At 42.9% G+C, this 11497-nt stretch overlaps 1 protein-coding gene and 1 pseudogene across 1 annotated transcript; one reads left to right on the top strand and one right to left on the bottom strand.

Moving 5' to 3' along the window:
- Window positions 1-411, bottom strand: part of LOC114903905 — a 43266-nt pseudogene extending 42855 nt beyond the window's left edge.
- Window positions 306-9738, top strand: PTGDR (prostaglandin D2 receptor). Its single transcript, XM_029238587.1, has 2 exons — window positions 306-1255; window positions 7595-9738. The coding sequence occupies exons 1-2, from the start codon at window positions 410-412 to the stop codon at window positions 7832-7834; spliced, it is 1086 nt and encodes a 361-aa protein (XP_029094420.1). The 5' UTR covers window positions 306-409; the 3' UTR covers window positions 7835-9738.
- Window positions 9739-11497: the final 1759 nt, after the last annotated feature.

The raw sequence follows: 11497 nt of genomic DNA on the forward strand, positions 1-11497 counted from the left end.
CCTTCCTCCCTTCCTTCCTCCCTTCCTTCCTCCCTTCCTTCCTCCCTTCCTTCCTTCCTTCCTTCCTCCCTCCCTCCCTCCCTTCTTCCGACTCTGGGCTTGAGGACCTGTCTCCTCAGGACCCGGCGCGTTGGGGCGGAGCTCTTCACTCGGCTGCCGGGGGTCTCTGCGAAGCCAGCGCCGGGTGCGCAGCCTGCAGTGCGTCCCACGCCGAGGGGCGGGGTGTGACCCGAGAGTTGATATAAGAGGCCCCTGCGGTGGTGAGCGCACCGCCATCCGCGGAGCTTCCTTGGCGGCTCGGCCTCTCCGGCGGAGCCGCGCGCGGGGCGGCCGGGGGGCTCCTCTGCACCCAGACGCCGTGGCCCCAGCCCTCCCGCAGCCTCCGCTCTGGCTCGCCGCGCCTTCCGCCATGAGGCCGCTGTTCTACCGCTGCTGCAACACCACGTCGGTGGAGAAGGGAAACTCAGCGACGATGGGCGGGGTGCTCTTCAGCACGGGCCTCCTGGGCAACCTGCTAGCCCTGGGGCTGCTGGCGCGCTCGGGGCTGCGGTCGTGCCCGCGGCGCTCGCCGCGCTCGCCGCCCTCCGTCTTCTACGTGCTGGTGTGCGGCTTGACGGTCACCGACCTGCTGGGCAAGTCCCTCGTGAGCCCCTTTGTGCTGTCCACCTACGCGCAGAACCGGAGCCTGAGGGGCCTGGTGCCCGCATCCGGCAGCTGGCTGTGCCAAACCTTCGCCTTCTTCATGTCCTTCTTCGGGCTTGCCTCGACGCTGCAGCTGCTGGCCATGGCCCTGGAGTGCTGGCTCTCCCTGGGGCATCCCTTTTTCTACCGACGGTACATAACCCCGCGCCGGGGCGCACTGGTGGCGCCTGTCGTGGGCGCCTTCTGCCTCGCTTTCTGCTCGCTGCCCTTCGCGGGCTTCGGGAAGTTCGTGCAGTACTGCCCCGGCACCTGGTGCTTCATCCAAATGGTCCACGAGGAGCGCTCGCTGTCAGTGCTGAGCTACTCAGTGCTCTACGCCAGCCTCATGCTCCTGCTGGTCCTCGCCATCGTGCTGTGCAACCTGAGCGCCATGCGCAGCCTCTACGCGATGCACCTGCGGCTGCGGCGGCTCCCGCGCTCTGGCGCCAAGGAACGAGCAGAGCTGGCCGCCGGCGAGAGGGAAGAGACCCCGCAGCCCCTGGAGGAGCTGGATCACCTCCTGCTGTTAGCCCTCATGACTGTGCTCTTCACCATGTGCTCCCTGCCTTTAATTGTGAGTCGCTTGGCGCTGAGGCTGCGGGAGACTGAAGCGCGTCGGGCCGCAGTTGCCGGGAGGGAAGGGTGGGGCGCATTGGACGCTGTGCAAGAGGAGCTGCGCCCTGAGCCAGGAGGGTTTGTTGCTGCGTTCCCCGGCTCAGCTTCCCTCCACAGCCCCCAGGAGATAGAACCCAATTTGTTGAGCTAAAAAAGGTAAAGCCACAGAAAGGTAGGGAAAGCCGGAGCCGGATGGTGTCCCCTTAGCGCCGCAGAACCTCTCCAGTTAGCAGAACCCCCTCCTCCCTGCTTTCCTCTGGGAAGATCTCAGGTTTATTTATGCACCTCAGGACTTTGAGAAGCAGACCTTGGTTCCTCCTTGTCAATACGAGTCCTTTACCACTTCTCGATGGCTACGCGAGGTTTTATTTCGTTACATCCGCCCATGATTTTAGTGGCGTCAGAAATGGGCAAATGGCATCTGGGAGTTCTCCCCGGTGTTGGCGTGGAAAGGGAATAAGGGAAGGTGTGCTCCTGCCAAAGTGATTTGCACGTGTGAGTGACTAAAAGCATAGGTTTAGGTATTTTTTAATTCGTGAGTAAACTTTGAGGAGTGGCGGATGCCGTTTCTGGTAGTGCAGCTGCAGGGGATGGTGGCGGCAGAGGCGGAGAGGCTGTTTGGATTAGCAGATGTGTAGGAACGTTTCCGCTGGCGGTGTCGTTCTGACAACCTGTCTCGACAGGTTTTGTTTCTATCTTGGCAAGCGAGGTGACATGTAAAGCCATTATCTTGGGTTTCAATCACTAATGGGGGTGGTGGTACAGATTGAATTACTTCATCGTTTTGCAGGTAATTTCCTCTTGTGACCCTGGCCAAGACACCTAGGAGTGGCTGAGGCTTGAGAAACCTTTTTCAGCCTTGCTCCTCTCCCTCTCCAGATCCCTTGGAGTCCTGAGACTTATGTGAATAGGAAAGTTAAGTTTCTCATGGCAGTGTAGCAGTTTGGGACATTACTTTCAAGGGTGGATGAAAGTGAAATGTAGTGTGATTTTTCCCTTAAATGAAGGCCTTAATGTGTTGGGCAAAGAGCTCTCTGGGTTAGTATCAGAACTCCCCAAGATAAATAAATAAATCTCTATCTATATAAACAGAGAGATAGAGATATAGGTATAGATATTTAGCAGTGGTTTTCAAACTTTAGCACACTCAGACTATTAGCAGTGCTTTGAAAAGCAGAGCTGGCTGGGCCCCATTCTCCAGAGTTTCTGATGCAGACCTGTTTGAAGAATTCAGCAGCCTCTCCTTCACCTGCTGATGTGGGGATCACATTTTGAGAACCACACTCTAAAGCAAGACTTAGCAATCACAGCCCACAGGCCAAATACGTCCTGCCCGCTGTTTTAGTGCAGCCCTGGAGTTAAGAATAGTTTTTATAAGTAAACGTGTGCCATAAATTTGATGACAGGGCACATGAACTCTGAACCCCAATCAAATATGATTCCAAGAAAAAGACTCACTTTTCTCCTTAGTAGACATGTGTTACCAAAAATTGTACTCAATTATTATCACATTTTTAATTCCATCAATTAAAATTGTAGAAATGTGTTTTCTCTCCTGTTAGTAAGTACCTACTAAATATCCACGATTTGCCTCTTGGCTCATAGAACCTAAAATGTTTGCTCTTTGGCCCTTTACAGAATATGTTTTCGGATCCTTGCTCTAGAATAAGAGCCTTGCTTACCTGTGCTGTGCTAAAAGCAGAAATTAATCAAATGCCTGGACATTATGTCCTGAGTTTGAATGTTTTAGTAAGAATAATGCAGAAAGCATAATACATTGGAAAGAACATTGCATTTGACGACTCTCTAAGGAGATTTGAATAACTCACAGGGGCTTGTGAGGATTGAAGGAAATAATGGATTTGAAAATGATTTTCTAAAAAACTTGTGAAGTTTCAAAGACATGCAATGCAGACAGCATTCTTCACAGGAAGTATCATTTCTAGAAAGGATAAGGGCTTTAGCATGGGTTTGAATCAGGTCTCATCACTTACTAAGTATAAAAGCGCTTACTTATCCTTTCTAACCTCAGTTTCCTCATCTGTGATGCAGGTAACTATTCTTACTCTGTAAGATAGTTATGAAGATTTGAAGTGTTATATATACACACATACATACACACTAACCAGGTGCCTGGTGGCCTCAAAAATTATTATTACTAATTACTATTACTAATTATAACTTCCATTTATTATAATTGCCTGCTAGACATAGAAAATTAATTAAGAAATATGACCTCCGAAGGTAGTATAATATTTTAAGGCAGTGGTTCTCAAACTTGTTCTAGTCTAAGGACCCTCTTTTCACTCTTAAAAATTATTAAGGGCCCAAAGATGTTTTATTTATGTGGATTATATCTATTAGTATTTACAATATTAGAAATTAAAAATAAGAAAAATTTTAGATATTATTGTAAAACAAGTTACAATGTACTTATTGCTTGTGTTTTTGCATAGGTGAAAGAGACGTTTGAGATTTCAAAATTATTTAATGAATGATAATAAAGTGTAGTAATGTTAGCAGGTAACATGGGAAAAAGCATGTTAAGAGCACAGAAGCACTGAGAACAATCTCTGAAAGTGCACATATGTATGTATTACCTTAGAAAGGTCTAAGAAAATGCAAGAGTACACAGCACATATTCCATTAGCCATGAGAGTGATGATATCATTCATTACACATCAGGCAGCTTCTGTGAAACTCACTGTACACGTATGAGAGGATGAAAGTGAAAAAAGACAAGTAACATCTTTTTATGAAAATAGTTTTGACCACATAGACACACTGAAAGAGTATTAAAGATGCCCATTCTTTGAAAATCACTTTTCTAAGGAAAGGATTTAGTGATTGGAAAAAATAAGGCTGTATGTGAAGGTGGGTAAACTTAAAAAAAAAACAATCTTGCTCATCACATAAATATTGTATTTCATTAAGCTGGTGAAAAGTTTGTTGGAATATGATTTTTTAATTAAGTTTGTTATAATGCTGGATTAGAGCAAGATGTTTAGATTGAATTCTCAAATTTCCAATTTGATACGGTAAAAAGAAAGTATAGAGAATATGGGAGGAGCTTTAGTGGCAGTTTGCAGCACGTTCTTTAATGTATACGAAGTATTTTCATCAAAATTATTTTTACCTTAGAAAACCACAATGTTTTGGAGGTTGGTCGGGAAGCAGGAATGGCTGAAAGAGGGTTTTCACGAATAGATTCAACATAGTAGTTGAGAGGTTTAGAAGCCAGGTAAAGGTATGCACAAGCTTGTGTAATCGCATATATCAGAATCCATGGAGTCAGAGAAGTGGTTAGAGGACCTCCTGCATGCATTGAGATAACTCGTGTGTGTGTGTGTGTGTGTGTGTGTGTGTGTGTGTTTCATTTTGTTGAGCAGAAAGAATGGGTGGGATGCTCCATCCATAGGAAGCTGTTAAAGTTGTGTAAGGGATGGTAGCAAGAGACTGGCCCAGGGAAAAGGGTCAGAAGTGGATTTAAAGAGCTAGAGCAGAGGGTGAGGTCTAGGGTGTGGTGATGGATGAACTGAATGGGAGAGGGCGTTGGATCAATGTTGCTGTCCTAAACGGGGATGTCCAGCCAAGCTGTCGCTAGAGAACAGGCAACAGCAACATTTTTTTGTGGACCCCTAATTTCAACAGAGGGCGCTCTTCTCACACCAGTTCTCTTTGTGTAATGACCTGCATGCGTTGAACAAGCCAGTTGTATATTCTGAGGGTATTCCGTATTCAAGCCCTCTGTTAGAGGAGCAGTTTATAAAGTATATTCTAGGGAATACCATTGATCATCAGAGGATTTTTCGAAAGTCTAGACTGTGTTCAAACGGATGTCTTGTGAGAATTAATAGAATATGTACTTTGATCACTGTCACAAGGGAATAAATTTGTCATATTTTTAGTAAACTCAAAAAATAAATAAAATTAAAAGGCCGTTTGTAGAATATTACATTTCTAATACAAATCAGGTGACTTGAAAGTACAAATAACCTAATAATATGCAATAGAATTGATATGGATGAACAGTGTACAGAAATAAAATTTGTCTTAATTATATAAACATCATTCAGTTACCCAGATCCCAACTAATCAAGCATTCTCAAATAGTAAGAATTATATCTTGCTGCACTCCACTTTGAGGAGAAGGGAGCAGATATAAAGATTAAAGTCATAAAAAGTGTTTGCTTTTTCAGTCAACTCAAGTGTGTAGCCTGTTGTCATCCATTTATTCATTCATCTCAGATCTGGAACCTACAACATTCCAGGCACTGTAATTCATTGTGGGGATATAAAATGAGAAAAACATCACATCTGCCCACAGAGCTATAATACTGGGGGTGAGAGGGAGTGACTAGGGCCAGAAAGGAGTTAGAAAAGGAAAGGATTGACTCCTAATTGATAAAATAATAATAATAATAGCTAATTATTGAATTATTCTTAATGCAAGGACCTGTTCTCAAGGTTGTACTCATACTATCTCATGCAAATTTCATAACAATCCTGAAAGATAGGTGCAATTATCCCCATTGTATAGATGAGGAAACAGAGTAACTTGCCTGAAGTAACACAGCCAGTGAGGCTATTCTATCTAACCTGGATGGTCAGACTCTAAAGCTGATGAGCTTAACCACCACCTTAACCATCACCAGAGGCTTCGTGATGGGGGTAATGTTTTAGGTCAACCTGGAAAGAAACTAGGATTTGGGCATGTAATCAATTTCCACATCTGTAAAATGGAGATAATGAACATACTTACTTAACAGGACTTTCGTAAGGATGAAACAAACTTTTAAAAGTAAAACATTTAGAACGGTGCCTGAGAATATGAAGCTCTGTGTGGACATTAGCCATTATTATTACTCTTAGTGTTATTAAGCAGTGGTGATGGGAGAGGGCTTCCAGATAAACTCCGTCTTCCTAAGTGCACTAGATGGGAGTATCTGAGCCTACAGAAAAGAGAATTAAAAGGTAAGGAAACAATTATGAGAACATACATCTTCTCATATCCCTGATTGCGTTGAATGGATCTGGTCTGTGTACTTATTCATATTCCCTCCCATTAACGCTGAGTTTGCATATTTTCTGGACCATTAGAGTCCATTTTGTCCCATTATGGATTTAGAATCTTAATGAGCATGGGTGATGTAAGAGCACTGAGAAAAAGTGGCTGGCCTCCAACTGAGTGGGAGACAGTTGTAGTGCTGGTCTAGACAGCAGTGTCGGCTGAATGGCAGGAAAGGGATGAAGCAGTTTGCAGGGCTCCCAAGAGGCCAGAGAGCTCAAGGAAGAGCAAGACAATACAGAAGTGGCTGGGCACAGGTAAGTAGGCTTATCGTTCTGTGTATGTTTCTTTTTTCTTCCTAGTCTGAAAAGAGGGTGACAACCACAGAATGATAAGCATCTGTGCTAAAAATGAGTAATTTACACAAGTTGTCTTCTGTCTTTCCACTGGAATATGTCCTGTCTCTCCACGTTGATTAAACGTTTCTGTTTCAGATGGACTCACAGACATAGAAAACAAACTTATGGCTATCAAAGGAGAAATCAGGGGCAGGGATAAATAAGGGATTTGGGATTAACAGATACACACTGCTATATATAAAATAGATAGACAAGGACCTGCTGTATAGCACAGGGAACTGTATATCTTGTAATAACCTATATTGGAAAAGAATCTGAAAAAGAAAAAAAATACATTTATATGTATATACATATACATGCTGTACACCTAAAACATTGCAAATCAGCTATACTTCAATTAAAAAAAATTCAGAGAAAGAAGAAACAAGTTTCTGTTTCATTGGTGTCTCCACACATGTGACATTTCACGAGTGTGACTTATTTCTGGGCTAAGTAAGAATCCAGGACAGGAAGGAGGCAGAGGAAAAAGGGAAGAGAATCAGTATCTATGGGAGTGAGGTGACTCTGTAAACGACTCAGTAGACTAGATTTGTCCCACTTTAGCTCTTCCTCTACACTGCCAGGCAGGGAGCGGGCAACTCTAGCCCTGCCATACTCACCACAGGTGGACCAGCTCCAGGGACTTAGCCAGGGGCTCCCAGGAGGACCTGGCTTCCACTGAGCCTTCCAGGTTGGCCCTGCACCTCCCTGGCTTCTCACTTGTACCCATCCACTGTGGTGGCCTTAGCTGCTTATAAATTTACCCAAAGGAATACTCCAAGCCAAGCTGCCATACTCTTACAGAAAAGTAATGTTTCCTAAGTGAAGTAAGTGAATTTGTTGCGGCCATCGACCTTCCGCTATCCTAATTGAATGTTTTTCTTTAAAACAGTATCATGCTTACTATGGAGTGTTTAGAGCTGTTCACGAGAAAAATGGAAGTGTTGAAGAAATTGAAGACCTCCGAGCCTTACGCTTTGTCTCTGTGATCTCCATTGTGGACCCTTGGATTTTCATCATTTTCAGAACATCGGTATTTCGGATGTTTTTTCACAAGATTTTCATAAGGCCTCTTATGTATAGAAACTGGCACAGCAATTCTTGCGGAACTAGCATGGAATCCAGCCTGTGACAGTGTGTTAACCTCTCTGGTAAACTCAGGAATATATCACATTTTCTGGCAAAGAACCATGATCAAAAAAATCTTACAAGTTATATCCTTAAAAGCTATGTCCCATAACAAAACATCTAAATGTATTTTCAAAACTATTCGATCGATCTTAATAATGTGTTGTCACTCTTTATTCAAGAACCAGTTCAGTGGGGTTTTTCATTTTGAGTATAATAGCAACTACAATTTCATATATTGTAAACAATGTTAAAAGTCTTAAAGCAATGATAGTAATTATTCCATTGTTTGTACTTGGTGTCCCTAATTTTTTAAGGCGGTCTTGAGACCTCTGGGTCTTTATTTAAATTCAGTAGAAACAACACAGTTTACAATTATGTGATAGGTGTTCTTAAATTTTCTTACCCTCTTTATTTCTAGTGGAACCTGATTTGTTTATTTTGCATCACAATTGCCCCTGTTTAATTCTTTCCTTTGCCAACTGATACAAGTATAGCCTGAATTATAGATGCTCCTCTGGAAAGGGTGATAGAAAATATAACTAGGTGAGGCGTTTGGAGGGTCCTTCCCCCAGCCACCCTCTGGGAAAACGCTCACCACCTTGTGTGAAGAGGCGAAGCTGTAAATAAGTAAACGAAAGGCAAGATGTGACTATGGTCTACACCCTGGAGAAGAAAAAATTCTTTTTACCCTTTGAAGTCCAGTTTCTTGTGTGTTGAGGTAGGGGTGTCAGTAGGCATGAAAATTTGGAGTGGGCTACAAAATGTTGTTTCAGTTTTTGGAACCTCCATTTTGTAGGTTTATCAAAATAATGGATTCTTTGGTGGGGAGGGATTTATGGTCTTTGGAAGACAGGGATGTATGACTTCCCAGAGAGTGTGTTTACTAAGCATGGCTGTGACACAGCCGGGCATTCAGCACAGGGACAAGCTCACTCGGGACTCAGTCAGCCTCAGCTGACAGCAGTGACAATGACCTTAACTTCTACATGTTAAAGCCATATTCTGCCCTTGGTGGAGACAGTAAGACCTTATTGAGGTTCCTGAGAGATACGCTTTCAATCTGGAGCAGAATATGGCTCAGATGGAGCACCACCAAGCACTTTAATTGTACATAATGTTTACAAAGGTTAGCAACACTATGACCAAAAGGGAAAAGTGGGGAAAATACAGCTGCAGCTGATAAACTAAGCAAGAGACTGTAGACCCAGCCTGCAGGGAAGAACTTTCACCTTGGGTAAAAGATGAAAGTTTTTTCACGGGAGCGTCAGAGGGGTTTCAGCATCTGTGGTGTACCTGACACACTCAGACTCTGAGCTGGACACCTGAATAGCCTGAAACCCCCATTCAGCCATCCCTTCCAAAGATCAGAGTATTTGCCTTATTTTCAGCGTAGCAGCAGCCCCATTTTTTCACCTCTGGTTTATCTCAGAGGTGGTATTGACCTGGAAATATATGTGTAATTTTTGTGTGTAGCAAAACTGTGAAATGGCCAAATTAGGAATACAGGAATTATAATCTGAGAGTATGATGTGATGAAAAATGCACTTGTTTTCAAGTTTAACTCTCGTTTGTATATTTAATTTGTAAGTACCTTTATGTGTTTCATTGTCAGAGGAAGTGCATCTGTTTCATGCTCTCCTTTTGGAAGGTGTGTTATGATCATTATCAAGATCATTTGAAAAGTTCCCAGATACATCAATAAACATAACTTTATGATACTTTGCAAAGAAAATTACTTTTCTTCAAATGAAATAAAAGGGTTTAGTTTTTTTATTTTGTTTTGTTTTGTTGTTTTGAGTAAAGGGCTACCAGCAGTCTTTCATTCTCTAGCAGTTTAATAGTGAGGATTTTTATAGGCTGTTCTATTAGCATATGTATTCCTTTAAACAAGTTTGCACAGGTTTATCCGAGGAGTTAGTGGTGCTTTCTGTTTAACACAGAATGTAGATATAACATCTGGATGAAATCCATGTTAAGTTAAAAGTCAACTCTTCAATGATCTTCATTGATTTACTCATTAGGTCATTAAACATTAAATAAGTTTTAATTGACACATACCTTGGGTCAGGCAATTAGTTAGGTGTGGAGGAAAAAAATACATAAGACTTGGGCTTCCCTGGTGGCGCAGTGGCTGAGAGTCTGCCTGCCGATGCAGGGGACACGGGTTCGTGCCCCGGTCCGGGAGGATCCCACATGCCGCGGAGTGGCTGGGCCCGTGAGCCATGGCCGCTGAGCCTGCGCGTCCGGAGCCTGTGCTCCGCAACGGAAGAGCCCCCAACAGTGAGAGGTCCGCGTACCGCAAAAAAAAAAAAACATAAGACTTAGTTCTGGCGCATGATTTGTTCATTGTCCAGTGGGGGAGACGAGCACGTAAACAATTACAATAGGGTATGGAAATCCCAGTGATAAATGTGCACACACAGTCCCATTACAGAAGAGGAAACCTGAACTAGGGGTGTTGTGTAGGGTTATCAGAACTTCACAGTGAGAAGATGCTTAAGTGAAATATTGAAGATGAGTAGGAATTTTGATTCCAGTTGAAAACTAAAGAAAGGACTAAAATAGTCTACATAAGAGGAAATACATGTGGTTAATAAATGTAGAAAAAATTCCTGTCTAATCAAAGAAATGCTAAATTAAAATCAAATTATCAAGGACCACACACAAAAATAATTATGACTGTCAATAACAGAAAGGCTGTTAGTAGATAAAAGGAACACTTATGCTGCCCTGGTGAGTTTGTAAATTTGTCCACCTTTTCTTGATAGCAACCTGACAGTGCGTATCAGGAGCCTACAAGTGTTCTTTTCTACCATTCCAGTGACTCCACTCCAGAATTCTCTTCCAGAGGGGCTGTCACAGTTATGTGCCAAACTCGTCTTTGTAGCATTATTTATAATAGCAAAAAGATGAAAATGAAATCATCTACCTGACTGAAACGGGTTAAACAAACTCTTCAGGTATAATATAGATACACACACAAACATATATGAAAATTATGTAGCCATTAAAAAAAGACGTTTTCAAATAATTTATAAAAATTGAGAAGAAAGCTTACAGTGTAATACAAGGTGATAAAAAGCATGATACAATGTATTTTAAGGTATGATCCATAATTAAATATGCATATAAAATACCTTGAAAAAATAAACCAAAGAATCAAAGTGTGAACCACAGTTATCTTTTTTATGGACACTTTTTCCCACAATTCTTCATATTTTCCAAGTTTTAAAATAATACATCAAAATTTCTTTTATGTGAAATTCTTTTTTTAAAAGAATGAATAGAAATGGACTGAGAAGACAAGGGGGAAAGGCATGAAGGGAAATATTTCACGTCTAAAGGACCAGTATGTGCAAAGCCATGCAGGAATAAAGGAGTGTAGCATGTCCAGGCTTAGTTAGTAGCTTCATTTGGCAGAAGCTTGGGAATTATGAGCAGAGGTGGCAGGAAAAGAAGCTGAAAAGAGAGGCAAGCTTCCCATCATCAGGGGTGTTTGGTGCAGGGGTGGAGGTTTGGAGCTCTCGTGGGGCCCATATACACGCTGGAGACTTTGAAGCCAGGGTGCAGTCAGAATGGAGTTTGAGGAAGGTCGTGCTGGTGGTATGGATTGTGGATGGTCAGGTGGGAGGCCTCGTGGTTGTGCAGTCCGTGCACTAGACCA

The sequence above is a fragment of the Monodon monoceros genome, unplaced genomic scaffold, assembly GCF_005190385.1.
Source record: "Monodon monoceros isolate NGI ecotype Baffin Bay Population unplaced genomic scaffold, NGI_Narwhal_1 Super_Scaffold_21, whole genome shotgun sequence".
Taxonomy (NCBI): domain Eukaryota; kingdom Metazoa; phylum Chordata; class Mammalia; order Artiodactyla; family Monodontidae; genus Monodon; species Monodon monoceros.